General features: G+C 37.2%; 1 protein-coding gene across 1 annotated transcript; it reads left to right on the top strand.

Moving 5' to 3' along the window:
- The first annotated feature begins 16,800 nt into the window (after positions 1-16,800).
- LOC111899236 (syntaxin-32) lies at positions 16,801-18,971 on the top strand. Its single transcript, XM_023895107.3, has 5 exons — positions 16,801-17,579; positions 17,798-18,048; positions 18,139-18,311; positions 18,378-18,575; positions 18,750-18,971. Exons 1-5 carry the CDS (start codon positions 17,309-17,311, stop codon positions 18,907-18,909), a joined length of 1,053 nt encoding a protein of 350 aa, XP_023750875.1. The 5' UTR covers positions 16,801-17,308; the 3' UTR covers positions 18,910-18,971.
- The last annotated feature ends 406 nt before the right edge of the window (positions 18,972-19,377 follow it).

Here is a 19,377-nt window from a genome sequence, read left to right as displayed (position 1 = left end):
GTGACTGGGATGCCGAGGATCACAAAGCAGGTGTGAATAACCATGCAAGCTTACATGGTGCCCTCACATGTTACAGTCACCTATTCGATGTGCCGGTAAACCACACATGCTCCACCGAACTATGACAAACATTGAGTCACCCTTTGCTACCTTTGCTTAGAACCATTTAGTGTGCCGGTAAACCACACACGCTCCACTAACGTCTTTGCAAGGGCACAAAGTGTAATTTCATGGAATTACATCAATTCACTTTTGCCTAAGTAACTAAGATTGGGAATTTTATAAAAACATTTAGTTACTTTGATAATTCATTATACTTATAATGGAAGGTTTCGTCCTATCCTACCCGTTCGGCTAATGACCCTCCACTACTCAAGAGTGCGGTGGGTAAGAGTGGATACCCATTCAATCGCCATTTTATAGGCAATTTCCTTAAACACCCCTCATAGACCAGCTTCGTGAATGAGGCCTACTAACGGTAAGACTGACTTTTACTCATACATATATATAATGTTAGACTTTTAATGTTATATATAGTATAGGGTGTATTTTATACTTTTAAAATATTAGGTGGTCAAATTTAACAATTATACTTTAATTCAATTAAATTGTAAACCAAAACTTTTATGGATTTATTAAAGTTCTTTTAATTATACACCTTAATTAATTAATAAAACCACAAGGGTGTGATTTGAACTTTTTCAAAACAATACTAGGGTTTTAGAATTTAACATTCCTAATTAAACTTTTAATCAACTTTAAATTCCAAAACTTGAGGGCAAGTTTTGAAACATTTCAAACATTAGAGTTTAGAATTTAAATACACATCAAAATTAAACTATTAATCAAAATTTAAATTCCAAAACTTGAGGGCAAGTTTTGAAACATTTTTCAAAACATAAGGGTTTCAACTATTTAAATTTCAAAACTTTTGGGTTCAAATTTAAATTATAAAACCTAAAGGGAAAAATATGAAACTTTTCAAAGCACAAGGATCAAATAACAAATAATTCAAATTAACATTTAATCACATAATTATCCATATTTGATTTATTTAATGATTTCTTGCAAAACAATTTATCAATTTACTCAAAATAATTAATCAATTATCACATAAGGAAACAATTATCTTATTAATTGATAAATATCTTCAATTAGATCAAAAATATAGTCATATATATCAAAAAATCGGATTTATATTGATCTAATATGATAAGGTAACTATCCATAAGCAAAAACAGCAAGAAATCGCGAAATACCCTCCATCTGACGAGTTGACTCGTCGAGTCAGGCTTGGACTCGTCAAGTCTGCATGGACTCGGCGAGTTCAGCTATGGACTCGGCGAGTCCAGCCTCCAGAAACCCAAAAAACGAATTTTCCAGTTATACAATGCATCAATACAATTGAAACCAAGCTAGGCTCTGATACCACTGTTGGGTTTTGGTCATAAGACATCCTATGTGCTCATACAAACCCTAATGCTTGGATCTAGGTTTCTCTATTGTACATGCTTTGAATCCAAGACTATAAACCCTAATTCTAGCATATGGAAATCGATATTGACACATAATTAGGTTTATGATATTACCTTGATTGTTATGTAGCAACAACAATCCCAATTCCTCCTTGAATTGACTTTGGAAGGCTTAGAGTCACAAATGTCACTCCTCTAATGGCTCACAAACACCATAAGCAAGAGGATGAAGAGGAGAGAGGATGGAGGCTGCCCAAAACGTGTTCTAACCCTAGAAAAGAAGTTCCCCACGTTTTTGAGCCTTAAGGGTTCTATATATAGTGAGGCTATTAGGGTTATCTAACAAGGAAACCCTAATTTGGTTGCTTAAGCCCTAAGCAACCCATAGACTCCTTTAATCAAGCCCTTGGGCGATTTCCTTATGTGCTTCCCATAAGAATTCGTCCAACCCTTGACACAAGGCAATCCATGGCCCAAATTGCAATTATCCTATAATTACAATTCCAGTCCCTTAAGTTTAATTAATCTCTTTTAGTCACAAAACTAATTACCAATTAATTATTGACTAATATTAATTAAACAATATGATTTCTCCTTTAATATATTATTCCCATAATATATTAATAAATCATATTTAACCCTTTCTCTCCATAATTCATCCTATCAAGTTGCTTTGGTGAAGGCAACCCAAAAGGACCATGCACCATCGGGTCAAGTACATACCAAAATAGTTATGGAATTAGACACTAATCCAACAGATTCTTGGGTTTCACATGGTATTATCGTAGATTTATCTAGGATTTCTCCAAGATTGCAATTCCTAATGTGACCTTTCGGTGGAGGCCTAATCAACAGTTGGCTTTTGACACTATGATTCAGAGATTATGTGAGGCCCCTATTCTCGTGCTTCCTGAGGGTTTTGGTGACTTCGTGGTTTATTGTGACGCCTCTAATTCAGGTTTGGGAGTCGTTCTTATTTAGAGGGGTCATGTGATTGCTTATGCTTCGAGGCAACTAAAGCCTCATGATGTGAACTACCCTATGCATGATTTGAAGTTGGGGGTCATGGTTTTTTCCTTCAAGATCTGGAGGCACTATCTGTATGGGGTTCAGTGTACTATCTACACGAATTACAAGAGTTTGAGGTATTATATGGACCAGGCAAATTTGAATATGTGACAAAAAAGATGGTTGGATGTAGTAAAGGATTATGATTGCCAGATCCTGTACCACCCTGGGAAGGCCAATATGGTGGCTGATGCTTTGAGTTGCAAGGCAGTATGTTCTTCTACCAGGGATATCTGCTTAAGGATGATTGTCACTTTGTAATTGATGGATTTGATACAGAAGGCTCAGGTGGAGGGATTGAAAAAGGAAAATTAGAAGGTCGAGCGGATCAGGGGACAGGTTCCCTTATTTTTTAGAGACAGTCGGGGGCTGTTGAAACAGTTTGGTAGGGTTTGGGTTTCGACATTAGGTGGGGTGAGACAGGCGGTTCTGGATGAGGCGCATAAGTCAAAATTTTCTATCCATTCGAGGACCATGAATATCTACAGGAATCTGATGTTGAGCTATTGGTGGCCATGTATGAAGAGGGAGATAGTTTGGTTTGTTGAGTGATGCCTAACTTACAGGAAAATCAAGGTTGAGCAGCAGAGACCCCACGGGAAGATGCATTCCTTACCCATTCCCATGTGGAAATGGGAAGAGATTACCATGGATTTCATTACGAAATTGCCAAGGATAGCCCGTGGTATTGATTCTATCTGGGTCATTATTGATAGACTAACCAAGAGTGCGCATTTCATATCGACTGCCGAGAGCATATACGCTGGGAAGTTAGCCGACATCTATGTTCGGGAGGAGGTATTTCGGAACGAGGTGCCAGTTTTGGTGGTTTTCGGGCTGGGATGTTCGTTTCACCTACAGGTTTTAGAGGAAGTTTCATGAGGATTTGGGTACTCAGCTGCATTTTAGTATAACATACCATCCCTAGATTGACGACCAAAGCGAGTGGATGATTAAGATGCTCGAAGATATGCTCTGATCTTGTGTGTTGGATTTTGGAAGGATTTGGTATACTTACCTTCCACTGGAAGAGTTATCCTAGAACAACAACTATCATGCAAGTATCAACCGAATCCCATCTGAGATATTGTATGGAAGAAGGTGAAGGACCCCTGTTTTTTAGGGGGAGGTCGGGCATCAAGTCATGGGGAGTACAGAGGTTGTACTCAAGACTACTGAGTTGATTCAACAGGTGCACAACAAGTTGTGAGTCGCACAAAGCCGGTAGAAGATTTATGCAGATCAACAACATTGGGACCTCAAATTTTAGGTAGGGGACTTGGTGCTTCTGAAGGTGTCACCTTGGAAAGGTGACATCTGATTTCGGAAGCGAGGCAAGCTAGGCCCCAAATTCGTTGGTCCTTTCAGGATATTTACCCGAGTGGGCAATGTTGCATACCGGTTGGATTTTCCCGATGAGGTCAGCCAGATCCATAACACATTCCATGTGTCCCATCTTCGAAAGTGTGTAGCCAATGAGTCTGCATTTATTCCTTTGGATGATATTCAGGTTGATGATCGACTGAATTATGTGGAGAGACAGGTGGCGATCTTAGATCAGAAGACAAAGGCTCTACGTCATAAAGAAATGTCATTGGTCAAGGTCTAGTGGAAACATCGGAAGGGTTCTAAATGGACATGGGAGCTTGAGACGGAGATGTGAGAGCACTACCCAAATTTATTTGCAGCAGCGGACTTCGAGGATGAAGTCTGATCCAAGTGGGGGAGAGTTATAATGTTCGGACCCTTGGAGGTAATTAAAATTTATGAATTTTAGATATTAGGCGGTACTACGTCGTGGTGAAAGGCATCACACGACATGGTGAGGGTTGATGGGTTACAAATTTTAAATGGACGCCACGACATGGTAACTGTTTAATGAGAAACCCTAAATTTCCAGGGTTTTCACCCTATTTAAGGGGATGTGATGGCCAAGGTTGCTAACCCTTAACCTCCATCACACTCTCTCAGCCTGTAAGCAAACCATAACTCCCATTGTCGCTCTTTAAGCTTTTTGGTGTTGATTTTTGAAGATTAGAAGAAGGGGGAGGTAACTTCTAGACTTGGAATCAACAAACAACTCTTCTCACCATCTTATTGTGCATCTTTTGAACTCTTATAAGTCCCCAAGTTCCAAGATTTCTGATTATAGAGTGTTAGATCTTATATTTTGTTTCATTTCCTCTTGATTTTGTTAGATAGGATAGAGAGAATTCATAAAGGTTACAACTTTATAAATATCTTGACCATTTAGAGTAGTTCATGGTTTGGATCTGAAGTTTAATGGTTGGCTTGTGCCATGCATCAGATTGTGGTTATAAAACCCCAGTTTTAACCTAAGTTGAGTCCAAGACTTGCATTGGACATGAAAGTCTAAAAAGCGTCAAACTTTAGGATGGTTTTGGTATTATAAGATCTTCTGGAGCAAATGATCTTGAGACTCAAGGAATTAAGTGGTTCTTGATGAGTCCTTGCCACTTTTTAGCCTTTTGGATCTAAGACTTGAGATCTAGACATCTTGGTGGATCACAATTAATAAACGTGGCAACTTTACCCTTTTGGACATTAGAGATGATCAGGTCTAGACTTTGGAACCCTTAGAATTGAAGGATTCGTATTAATTGGATCCAGTCCCCACGTCGTGGCTTAGTTTTCCATGACGTGGAGACTGGGGGATCCGCGTCTGTTTTTTTGTTTGAAGGCCACAACGTGGCCAAGGATGGCTACGACGTGGAGGGTCCATCTTGATCATTGTCTTTGACTTTTGACTTTGACCTGGATTTTTACTTGGGTTTGACCTAGGGGTATTTTTAGGTAATTTGGCCTTTATGTTGAGATTGTGTCACTTAATTTATTAAGGTGATTGGTAGAGTTGATCTTAGAGCGACGTGTTATTTAGTTTGCTTGTCTGTCTGTGAGGAAAGTTTTCTCACTATATCAATGGGTCGTAGGCACCAATCTCGGCCATTACTTGTTATATGGTATGCTAGTTTTCTCTGTGATACTTGCATGAATCAACATGATCTGGCCCCTGGTAATTGTGTGAAAGACCAAGATTTGTCCCCTGGCACTTGTATGTGTGACCGGGATTTGGCCCTCGGCATTGCAAGGAAAGACCATGGGGTAGCGCATAGCACTTGTATGTTTTGTGTATGTGGTATTTTGGGGAACTCACTAATATTTGTGCTTATAGTTTATGTTTATGGTTTTAGGTACTTCCAATTCGAAAGGGAAGGGTTCGACATGATGGAAAAACATCATCCCCTCATGTTTTCGGCGTTTGATATATTTGTACTCTTATGTTTTGAATATTAGGAATTAGGCTGATTTTGAACAATTAATGAATGATTTGATAAACTTTTAAAAAAAATTATTACTATTTTTTTCGGGACGTTACAAGGACATTTCATGATATTATCATATCGAGTTTTGAACGCAAAAACAACCTGAATTCAAAAAATCAGATTTAGTCCAAACTCTCATTTCATGTCGTGTATTTTTGTCGTGGCCTGTCGAATTTTGACATCCTTATTAATTTCCTTTTTCCATTAATGAGCTTTTGAAGAATTCATAGCATCCTTATATGTTTAGGGTTCATTATTGACAAAAAAAATATCATACAATCAAGTCTAATTTTTTTGCTATTTTGTCTTGTTTGCTTCTTCTTGGTTCCAAGATCTCTCTTCGAACCATAGAAGAGCTCTCTTTATTTGATTGTAAACTTTTTTGTCAAAAATGTTTTATTCATTCCATCGTCTAGAGGTTTTTTCTTGAATCCGACATCTCTTCCCCTTTATCCTTGTAAGGAATAAATCAAATATGTTGATTCCATGATTGTATTATTATGTATATCATCTATATATAAAAGGTAGATTAGGAACCTATAAGTTGAACTATTCATTATTGGACCAAAGTATATAAAATTTATGCCTTTTTGCTCCAGTTTAGTCCTCTTAGGTTGATGTACTTATACCTTAGTAAGGTAACCCTACACTTTCATCATCTTGTACGAGGGTAATGTCCATTTCTGTAGATCATATGGCGATTTGTCACTCTCTTTATGAGGAATTATATCAAGCATTGCGTTTACTGCAAGGCATGGTTCACCTTACAAATCATATAATGCTTGTAAAGTGATTAATTTTGAATTAATCATGTTTTTCAATGTTTTATTCTTTCCTTCAACTACTCAATTCTATCAATGAGTGTAATGAACAAATGTGTGATATCTATGCCATATAAAGAACAAAATTTAACAAAGTTGTTGGACTCTTATTCTTATCCTTGATATGACCTTATAATTTTTACTTTATTGTCGTACTGATTTTCAACTTTTTCCCATTACTAGAAAAAGTGCCTTTAATGACACGCTATGCGTGTCATAAAAGGGACAGATGATACGCGAATGCGTGTCAAGGATGGCGCTATCAGAAATGAAGATGACACGCATTTGCGTGTCGTAAGTGTACGACGTGCATTTACGACACGCAATGCGTATCATTAAAGCCCATGCAATAAAGAAAGACGACACACATTTTTGCGTGTCATAATTTTTAATGTTTTTAAAAAATATATATATTTGATAGATTTACTAATTTTCAAATTAAATAACCCATTTAAATTCTCATAATACAAAATAAAATACCATACACAAGAAAGATAATTCGTTTCACAAAATATCATACGTCAAATACAAATAATCATTCTAATAGTAACTAAATGTACAAAATTGCTAATATTGAATAGTATTTGTTATAGTAAAACAAAACACAACATTAAAATTAACATGTGAGTAAGCTCTCATTTGATAGTCTCCATGAAAGCTTTAAGCCTTGCAACTCCACCATTTAAAGATGCATCCATCTCATGAAATTGCATATCCTTTTGTAGCTATATGCACATCATTTTTTGAGATTAAGTTCATATTACATAGATATAATATATACATAGCTAATAGCTTAAAATATATGTAAAATGTTAACATTTACCTCCAAAAGCATAGTTAACTTGCTATCTCTGACAGGTACATGAGAATCACCACTTGCAATAGACTCTACCACTCTCTTCAATATTGTATTATGTACCCTGATTATTCTTTGTTGTCTGCAATGCAAGCAAGTTGAATCAAATTTTTAGTGGTTTCATAATTCATATACACTAAATAAAGACCAATGTGCCATCTTGTATCTACCATCCTAAAGGTCTCTCTGAAATAGGTCTCCCCTAAGGGCGATATAGTCCATATCTAAAATCAGTAAAAAAAACAATGTGCCATTTTTCACAATCTTAAAGTGTAATTAAAAAATGATAACACTGATGAAACAACATTCCACTTAATTCTCTTAACCAACAGTTGCATAGATAATCATACAAATACAATATTTTTTGTAATTGGTTTTCATCAAGGGGCAAGACCTAAAAGTTGGTGACATACTGACATATCAGTTGAATGCTATATAATCTAACATAATAAAATAAGAAATGATTAAGTAGGTATATGTATAAACACTAAGAAACTAACCAAGCCATATGAATCGATATCAACCGAATAACGTGTCACATTATTATCGAGCCTTCCAGACCTGTTCACCTGTAAAGTATAATAGTAAAAATCTAACTAATGTGCAAATAACATTAGTAGAAATGATACATCAAGTTATTTCTTTATAATTAGAGGAAAATGAGCAGGAAGGAATTTTTTTTTGAGAAAAGATAATTAGAGATCATATGTTCCATTGCTCATTATTTCTTGATATACATGACCAAATAACAGGACACCCATCAAATTATATGTGTACCTGATGAAGCCTTGCAAATCGCTCAGAAAAAAAAGTTGATTAAGAAAATGGATTGTAAAAGGCTAAATAATGGTGTAACCTCTTAATACATCAGAAGCCATTAAACTTATGGAGAACTGAAGCATTAAGCCCCAAAAGGTTGAATAATGGTGTAATGTGTTGAAAGAATTCACGGGTACCATTTTTCCTTGAGGGAATGTGACCTTTGGGTCCTGCTCATTGAATAGAATATCAAAAGGATCAAGATTGGGTATCCTACTAAATTAGAAAACTGAATCAACAACATAAATACCTTGTTGGATAAACTGCTTCCCACCAAAGAATTAAGTGTAACATTGAGATCCCTAATTATTGGTAATTGTAACATACACGTTTTGAAATCGTGTTTTAATTAAATAATACTATGAAATATTATGTGAATTTGAATGTTGAGTTCTAACAGATAGTTTTTACTAGAATTGAAGTAAAACTATGCTTAAAATCATTCAGAAAGTATTGGAAGTCTTATGAGATTCCAATCAAATGTCAAATAGTGAAATTTAGCGAAAATATAAAATTTGAAATAAGTAAAATTTTATTATTGAAAGTTTTAGATAATCTCGTTAGAAACATTTGGGCGAAAACCTCATCAAAATCCGAGTTATAACGAAGAAGTTATAACCAATCGAAGATTCGCGACAAAACCAGCACGGCGCCGAATGACGTAAAAAGTGAGTTTTTGATAAACTACTTTTTAGCCTTAGTAATCTAAATGAAATTCGTAATATTCGTTAAACCGAGAAGTTCGATAAAAAGAACATCAAAATCTGACTTCGTATGAGGAAGTTATGATTTTTCTAAGTTTCGGAATAGTAGTAGACAGCTAAAAACTTGAGTTTTAGATCGAGTGATATTTAGCCGATACAACCTAAACGAGAATCGAAGGTCTCGTCATTTGTAGTACAACGATAAATAGTCTGACGAAAACGGATGTCGGATGAAGAAGTTATGAATTTTTAATGGATTTTCCTATCCCAGTCTGTTAAAAATAATAATATTAAAATTAAATTCAAAATTAGCCGATGAAGTTTAAACGAAAGTTGTAGAGCATAATTTTAGCTACGCGTGCATATAAAGAACGTCAAAAATGGAGTTCATATGCGAAAGTTATGAATTTCGGAAGAATTTGGCTCAAAATCCAAGAATTTCAGATAAACTCGCATGAATAGTACCGGCCATGTCCTTCGCACGAAGCAGCTGCATCATCCGAGTCATGGCGCGTCCGAGGAGCGACGCGTGTCGCACAGCTGTCTGAGTCCCGCGTCTAAAGCGTGCCATCGTCCGAGCCGAGCCGTTTGGCGTCCTACCCTCGCATCCGAGCCGTGCTGCTGGACCAATCCGAAGCTGCCGCGTGTACCAAGCTTCGCATCCTGCGTCGCGTGTCCTCCTTCCTTCGGCCAAACTCCTCACCTCGCAAGTATACATAGGGGCTGCGAGACTTGTCGGGTAAGTTTGGATTTTTGTCACTTTTTCACCCCAAATTTCATATTTTAGCTATTTCCACTTCCCCTGAAGCCCCAATATTATTTTTAACACCCAAAACATCCCCCGAGGTGCCCAAAGACCCCGAAAAATTTATCTTTTCGGTTTTGAAGCCCTACCTTCGCAGAGCCGGGTTTCAATTAAGCTTCCGGTTTTCAACATAGAAAGTCATATTTAAAGCCGAAGTGTTGCCCAAATTACTATTTTGACCCCCGGTTAATTCAAGGTGAGTTTAATATATAGGAACAATTGTATGTTATGTTTTATATGTGCTATGTGCTTTTCGGTGTTATTATTCCGAGTTATTTTCCCGTGTTATTTTATTCGCTATTTTTATAGCAAAAGTAATACCTTTAACCATGTGATCTGTGAAAGGACTTAGATTCACATTGGTACTGGTACGTAGCCTCTGGCCATGTAGAGCATGTCTCCGTAAGAGAATGAATTTTATTCTATGGCATTGGCAAATGGTTAGACAGGGCTATAAGCCTGAAATCTACCAAGATGTTAATCAGAAATCTTATGTCTTCTGTGCCATTTGGGCCGAAGCTTTATTGATGTATATCAAGTATGGAAATTGTTATGTCATTGATTGATATGGAAAGCTTAACACATGATTCACATATGCCTTTGTTGCTCCTTGTTTCTCTTTGCTTCTGCCATATTAAAGTATATATATATGACATAACGTTATATTGTATCTATTATTGAACTCACTAAGCGTCACCGCTTACCCTATTAATGTTTAATAATTACAGGAGATAAGTAAACAGTATGATCGTATATTGTTCGAAGATTTAGAATAGTTTGTAATTGTACTTTGTACTTCAGTTTATGTTTGTATAAATTACAATATCTTGGGTAGTTATGTATTATATAACACTTTGTAATAGTCGATTTGTATCCAGTAATTTGTAACCTCTTTATCAATGTAAAATATTGCTTTTATGAATATGCAAGTAGCATGTTTTGGAGTAATAATATTGTGAAGTATGAAAGTTTGGGTCTTTCAGAAATATGAAAGTTGGGGTCTTTCAGTAATGGAGAGGAAAGAAAATGAAGTGGTGAGAGAAAATGGAGAGGAAAGAAAATAGAAGCTTTTAAAAACAAATCATCAGAGTAGTTGCAATACCGATGGTCGGAAAATAGTGAAAAGAAAGTCAACCCACTTACTGGAACTACCAACATGACCATGCAAATCTCTTAGGGTTTTGGTTCATGGGATTTTATGAGATTTGGATGGTCTGGAATTGGAATTCAATTCCATTCCATTCTTGCAACTGGTTGCAAATAAGTACGGAAATGAGTCTCGTTGGAATTCACAAAATGGGTTCTGCACTTCTTGCTATCAGATTGTTTACCACTCTTAGATGACCGTTTTGACCCCGAAAGCATTGCACGAACACCATTACTTGATGACTTGTGATTGGCATTTAATCTATGATTTGCAATATCATTATTGATATCATCTTCCTCAGCTTCCTTCATACCCTTCTGATCATATTCAAAATTAAAGTTTTGCAATCATAAATTTGTATAAATATTACAAGAGAAAAATGACCATGTTACCCTCAGACAACACTTTTTATAATAATTCATTTGATTTACAATTTACTTTATGACATTTACATCTAATAATTCCTTTATCATCCAAAAAAGATGTTGACAACATCATTACAGGTCGAGTCATCACTGATGAATACTATAATCTTTACAATAAACATGAATATTAACATTATTATCACTCTAACAAGATTCCATAACAAAACAATATTATAAAAATTGGTTACTAAGTAATGGCATTTTCCTTCAATATTTCAAGACTTAGGGGTTGTTTGGTAGCCTCTTAATTGAAAAATTAAGAGACAACCTCTTAAAAATTAAGATGTAGAGTGTTTGGTTGTATATTATTTTTTTTTGCCTCTTTATCTGAAAATGCCTCTGTAACGTCCCAAAATTTCAGACTAAAAATTTCTTTTAATAAAACATTACTTTAAGCAAATTCATCATTTCAAAACATAAACAGATTATTAGTTTCCAAAATACATGTTCGTTATCAGAGTAAACATCCCCAGGCTGTCTAAACTATGGTGTGTGCCATGCGATCACCCCGAGCTCTTCCCTCCGCTACCGGAAGTACCTGAAACCAAAACTGAAAACCGTAAGCACGAAGCTTAGTGAGTTCCCCACCCTACCACATACCGTGCAAGCATATAACATACAACATTCAGCTAGGAGTTACGGGCCTCGCCCATATTCGTGAAGATACGGGCCCTGCCCACACTTCGCTAGCCGGGAGATACGGGCCTCGCCCACACTCTACTATTTGGGAGACACGGGCCTAGCCCACAATCCACTCTCAGAGAGATATGGGCCTTGCCCACACTCAACCGCTAACTCATAATATACAAATATATACAATCATATACTAATCAGCTAGGAGATACTACGTGCCTCGCCCACACTCCGCTATCTCTGAGATACGGGCCTTGCCCACACTCAGCTACTATCACAAATATCATAACATAACATATTATCATACATATCTGGGGTGTCCGATCTACCCTTCGGTCCTAACGACCGAACTTGGGGACTATTCCCCCTCCTACTACCACTATCACATATAACATAACTTGACAGCATATAAACATATCATCACATACTGTCAGACGTTTCTGGGGCGTCTGAATACCCTCCGGTCCTAACAACCGAATTCTACTGATGAGTCATGGAACCCCATCTATGCTCCTACTGATAGTGAGATACGGGCCCAACCCACACTCACTATTTCCCTAACTTGGGCCTCGCCCCTGATCTGCTGCTAATGAGATGCGGAACACCATCCACACTCTGCAATTGGTGATACACAGGGCCTCGCCCACACTCACCTCCCTACAAGGCACATACAAGTATCACGCAGACAACAAATATAAACTATCACATAACCATTCCTTGGGCACCCACCCTCTATCATTGGACCTCGTCCCGAATATCATACTAGCATACCGTGCCTAGGACTAACCCCCGGGTCTTCTACTCATAACTACATGGGCCGGCATTGTGGCCGTAGACCCATTCATACAAAGGGAAACTCACCTGCACTGGCTGAACTGACTGATGAACCCACTAGCTGCTGCCCGACAACTCTCTGAACTCCTGCTCCACTTGCTCCCCGAGCTACCAATGTCAAAGCAACACTAAGTCTAACTGACCCCCGAAAGACAACCAAATCAACTTTGGTCAAGGTCAAAGTCCTGGTCAAAGTCAACCTTCCAGGTCAACCCTACTCGCCGAGTCACCCTATTGACTCGCCGAGTTTATATGTTCAGAGTCCTTCTATTCGCGACTCGACTCGCCGAGTCAGTCCATGACTCGCCGAGTCTACCGATTTCCGAGTCCTGACCTGTCCAACTCACCGAGTCTCCATTCGACTCACTGATTCAAGTCTCAACTCGAAGGGTTTGGGGTTTTCGCGACCTGACTCGCCGAGTCCAAGACAACCTTCAATAGACTCGCCGAGTTGTTCATCCAACTCGCCGAGTTCCTGCCCAACTTCATCTGACTCGACGAGCTGTTCATCCCACTCGTTGAGTTTCTCCAAATCTTCATGCTACTCGCCGAGCCCACTCAAAGGACTCGCCGAGTCCATTCAGATCTCCATACATGCAGAGGACTTTTGAGTCATGCATGGACTCCAAACTGTAGATCTACCCTTCCCAAGCCCATTCCTCACGTAAAGTTGCAAACTTTACGTGTAGAGAAGGAGATCTAGGCAAAATACACCACAAACTAGGGTTTAAGGCAAGGAGACTCCATAATCAACTCAAGGGCTGCTACTTTATGCTTCTCAAGACCATAATATGCTTAGATCTGAAGTAGCAACTTCAGATCTGGCTTCTAACTCAAAATAATAACATTATGGCTAAAAAGCCCCAACAACCACACATAGATCTAGGTGCAAAAAGGGTCCAGGAACTAGTTTATTACATCCAAATGCTTAGAATGAACTCACAATCCAAGATCTATGGTCCCTTCTTGCTCCTCCAAGTTCCTTCTTCCTTCTCCAAGCTTTAATGCACCTTCCAAGGCAACAAATGACTCAAATAGAGGATATGGAGGCTAGGGTTTAATCTTCTGGGTGAAAGAGGCAGTAAAGGAACCCTAGGGGAGAGAATGAGGCGCTTAAATAGGCTCCAAGTCCCGAATTTAGGGTTTCCTTGCACAGACCAGACTCGCTGAGTCCACTTGGCCGACTCGCCGAGTTGGTCACTTACACCTCGACCCGGATCCCGCTCGGACTCGCCGAGTCGACCCCTAAACTTAGGGTTTTCTTTCCTTTCTTGGTCTTCAAAACTTTGGGTGTTACAGCCTCTTAATTTTTCAGAGATAAGTTTATATCTGGAAAAAAAAAGTAACACGTGTTCCTATTTTGCCCAAAATATATTCCCTCCCATCTTTTCTATTTCACGACACGGCTTCCCCTCCTAGCCATCTCCGACGACTTGTAACCCTCCACCACTCTTTCCATCGGCCGATCACCTCACCAGAACCTCCGCCTCCTCCAATGTCGCTTCCTATGCCTCCCTACAACCTCGTTCTTTCTCGAATATGTTTTTCTCGCTCTCTACCCTCTCCACCAATAATCGGAGAATAACTGACAACCCTCATCACCACTGCCATCTCTGCCCATCGCCACCCTCCCAATCACTATTTCCGGCCGCTTCTACCATAGGTTTGTATTTCTCTCGCTCTGTTTCTCTCGTTTTTTTACTGATAGTGTTCAACTTTTCTGAAATTTAGTTTTCTAAAATTGCAAATTTTCTGCAATCGGTTTTCTAAATTGAAATCAATTTCCCCATAACAATGGGTTCTAACTCAACCCAAGTAGTTTCAAGAACATTAGAAACTATTACAGGCTCCCTTTTGACCAATGCCATTGCAATGTTGCTCAACAGCCACATCACTATTGTGATTGTTTGCTTGTTCTACTATATTCTTATGCACATGCTTGCTAGAAGCTTGATTCCATTGTAACTGTAAGTTTTAGTTTTTTTTTATCAAAGAATACAAAAATACTTCATAGTTGCAAGAAATTTAATGAACAATTGGTTTATGGTGATATAACTTTGAATAAATAGTCCATTATAATGATGTTTGGTTACAAATTTGCATCTCATATGAGATGTTCTTATGTTTATTGTTTAATTTTGAGGAATTTTCTCATGTGTTTAGTGTTGAATTTAACTTTTGGCGCCTTGTTTTTGATGGGTTTTGGTCCTAAGAACATCCTATGTGCTCATACAAACCCTAATGCTTGGATCTAGGTTTCTCTATTGTACATGCAAGTTATCCAAGGCTATAAACCCTAATTCTAGCATATAGAAATCGATATTAACATATAATTAGGTTTAAGATATTACCTTGATTGTTATGTAGTAATAACAATCCCAATTCCTCCTTGAATTGACTCTGGAAGGCTTAGAGTCACAAGTGTCACTCCTCTAATGGCTTACAAACACCAAGAGCAAATGGAGAAGGTATAAGGAGAGAGGAGAGGTATAAGAATTCGTCTCTAGGACCTCTTAGGAAGGCATGGACGAATTCATGAGCCTTGGGGTCTTTATATAGGTGTAGAGATTAGGGTTTTAATCCTTATCCTTATCTAGTTGCTTGCCCACCAAGTAACCATAAGATAAGCCTTGAAAACCCTTATCCTAGTCGAATTCTAAGGCCTTATCACCTTAAATTCGTCCAACCTATTAATAAGATAATCCTTACCTTATTTTGTAACTATCACATAATTACAATTTAGCCCCTCTAGTTTAATTAATTACATTTGATCACAAAATTAATTCTTAATTAATTATTGACCAATATTAATTAAACAAATATGATTTCTCCTTTAATATATTATTCTTATAACATATTAATAAATCATAATAACCTCTCTCTCTATTTATTTCTCCAATCAAGTTGCTTTGGTGAAGGCAACCCAAAAGGACCATGCACCGTCGGGTCAAGTACATACCAAAATAGTTATGGACTTAGACACTACTCCAACAGTTTTTAGTTTTTGGTGAATGAATTTTTTTTTCCATTGGTTTATAGGGAAGAAATAAGCTTTGTGAAGGAATTGGTTCAATTATTTTATAACAATGTCATCCTAAATGTTTCTATTTAGATTTTTGTTTAATTTTGTATGTTTAATTTTGAATGTGTATGATGTTTATATATATTTTTTAACTATCGAAGGAATTGGTTCAACTATTTTATAAAAATCTTGAATTCAGTATAAAATAATACGACGGATAAAATAGTCATTTTTATAATTCAATATAGAAATTCAGAGGTTCCAACCAAACAGCATGTTAACAATTTAGATCTTAAAAATTCAGATCATGTCAAACAGCCCCTTAGACAAGATTTTAACACAACTAAAATTAGTTATCTACATTCTTTAGTTGTCATCAAGTTACACACATACACACCATATGTAGAACAGAAAGAAAAAGACGATTGAAAAAATGATTAACAACAAATCAAATAACAACCAAGCAACCAAATAATCTTCTATGTGTTGAAGAGAAGATCCACTTACACAACTAAAACAACACAATTACTGTAAAAAATTTCAAACCCAATTCAAATTCAAATATTTTCGTTCGTTTGTAATCATTTATAACAACAATTTACACGATTATTTGATAATCAAATCATTAGCGTAATCACATCTTAAGGAAGAAATTAAAGATCCAATGATCAACATCAGAAATTAAACAGACGAATCAATGAAATTCGAAATTGATTTAATGACGCAATTGTAGAACATAAACGTCATTTTCTTGATCCCATTTACACAACAATTTTCGAAAAAAAAAAAAAACTCATAGACGCACCTGCTCTTAGGGGAGGGGATCAACTTCAATCGTTTATGTGGGGGTATGTGTGTGAAAAACGGGAAAATGAGGCGTTGTTCATATCTTGGACCAAATCCTGTTTTGTAGTGGTTGGAGTAAATATATTTTACGGCCGAGTTCGAACATGCTCGTTGAAACTTGAAATATTACGAATAGGTTCCACTTGATTCGTTTTTCTTGTTTAAAAAAAAAAAAAAAAACGATACGGCGATACGCGGTCGAAAGGAGAACCGGGAAATTTCTTTGCTGTCGCAAGTTACTCTTCGTCAAATAATTTTAATCTCCCCAGATCTAGGTTTTTCCTTAGATCTTCATTCTTCTCTCTCACAAGTCTTGTTTTGCAATCCAATCTCTCGATGCAATCAATGACCCTTGTAATTTGACACTCTAAGATGCAGATTAGCATGTGTTTTGCTTGATTCGAATTCTCGTCATGCCTTCGTGAAATCACTCAACTAGTTTTTAGGGTTACTGTGATCAATTTCCTTTTCCTTCGATTCCATAAACAAATTCACGTTGTGCGTATATCATGAATGTGAAATCCGGGCAAGGATCATCATATAGAGATCGGAGTCAGGAGTTTTCGAGCATAGCTGAGAGGCTAAGAAAATCACATCCAATTTCAGATGCGACAGAGACGACTGTTAATAGCCGCGGTGCTGGGAGTGGTGCTGGTGGTTCCAGCAAGACTGCGGGATCGCGATCGACGGTTGCAGTCCAGTCGGAATTTAACAAAAGGGCTTCCAAAATTGGGTATGGAATTCACCAAACGTCGCAAAAGCTAGCGAAGCTTGCCAAATGTAAGTTGCTTCATGCACTCATAGTTCTCTTTTACTAAACAATAGATACAGTTATTAATAAAACTAGATACACTAGTGATCAATATATTGGGAAAATTGTATATGCAATTGTGCTTTAGTATCAGGCTAGTTTCAAAAAGTGAGATCAATAATCTATGTTGAATTGTAAACCCGGAGGAAGAAGTATTATTAACATGTTCTAACTTCTGTATTTCTAGTGGCAAAGAGGACATCTGTTTTTGATGATCCAACAATGGAGATCCAAGAGCTGACTGCTGTCATCAAACAGGACATTACTGTTCTCAATTCAGCAGTAGTAGATTTGCAGTTTGTTTGCAATTCCCAAAATGAAACTGCAAGTATTTCAAGTGATACAACTACCCATTCAACTACAGTTGTTGATAATCTGAAGAATCGATTGATGTCAGCCACGAAGGAGTTCAAGGAGGTTCTTACTATGCGAACAGAGGTGCTCAGTTACTATGAAACCATACTTTTATCTGAACCATATCATCTCTCTATCAATGTTTTTGTTGAACTTTGAATCATTTGTCTGCAGCATTTGAAGGTTCATGAAAATAGAAGACAGTTATTTTCTGCAACTACTTCAAAAGAGAATGCTAATCCATTCGTTCGTCAACGCCCTTTAGCAAACAAGGGAACATCCAGTTCTTCAAATTCACCTCCTCCATGGGCTAATGACTCTTCAAGTTCATCTGCATTGTTCCCTAAGTAAAGATAAATTTTAACAAAGTTAAATTACAGAAAAACACAGCTAACTAATTTCTGTTTTTTTAGAAAGCAGGCTGATGCAGAATCTCAACCATTGATTCAAGATCAACAAAATCAGCAACAACAAATGGTTCCATTACAAGATAGTTACATGCAAAGTAGAGCTGAAGCTCTTCACAATGTGGAGTCCACCATTCATGAATTAGGCAACATTTTTCAACAATTGGCAACTATGGTTTCTCAGCAGGGGGAGCTTGCAATCAGGTTTGTCCCATTTTTTTAGACTGAATAAACCGTATGAATGAGAGACTAAATGACCATTTTACCCTTACATTCCAAAATACAAATTTCTGTATTGAGTTTTTTTTTTTTTTTTTTTTTTTTTTTTTTTTTTTTTTTTTTTTTCTGTATTAAGTAAGAAAATGATATGGTTGACAGGATTGATGAAAACATGGAGGATACATTGGCAAATGTAGAAGGAGCACAAGGGCAACTGATGAGGTACCTCAACAGTATATCATCTAACAGGTGGCTCATGATAAAGATATTCTTTGTATTAATTGTATTTCTCATGATTTTTCTATTCTTTGTTGCTTAATATAACAATATTTTTGAGATATGAAACGAAACAACGAGCCTTTTTTCTTGCTCTTTCTTTTATGTTTGCGGATTATAGGATCACTGTTTCTAATAAGAAGTTCACTAGGGCAAGAGATTTAATTTTAAATACTGTGTGTTTGACTCTCTTCAAAAACATTACTCTAAAACCAAACTTTTAATCCATTCTACCTAGAAAACCCGCACATATCCTATCGTCAACCCTAAACCTAAGTTCTGGATGATGAAAGCAACGAAACCTAACACAACACAAAATCCAAGAAGAAATTAATGAGCCACATGACCCCCCCACCCCCCACCCACCCCACCCCACCCCACGCAGACTTCTAACGAGCATAAGGTAAAACAATGGAACATCAAAGAAGAAGTCGCGTTAGCTAAGGCTTCGATCGACATTGTCGATCAGAAGATTCAGATACTACGAATTAAAATGATTTGAGTCCTTTTG

Source organism: Lactuca sativa, chromosome 8, assembly GCF_002870075.4.
Source record: "Lactuca sativa cultivar Salinas chromosome 8, Lsat_Salinas_v11, whole genome shotgun sequence".
In the NCBI taxonomy this organism is placed as follows: Eukaryota; Viridiplantae; Streptophyta; class Magnoliopsida; order Asterales; family Asteraceae; genus Lactuca; species Lactuca sativa.
The sequence above is the reverse complement of the archived record's forward strand: the minus strand, read 5'-3'. Positions and strand labels throughout refer to the sequence as shown.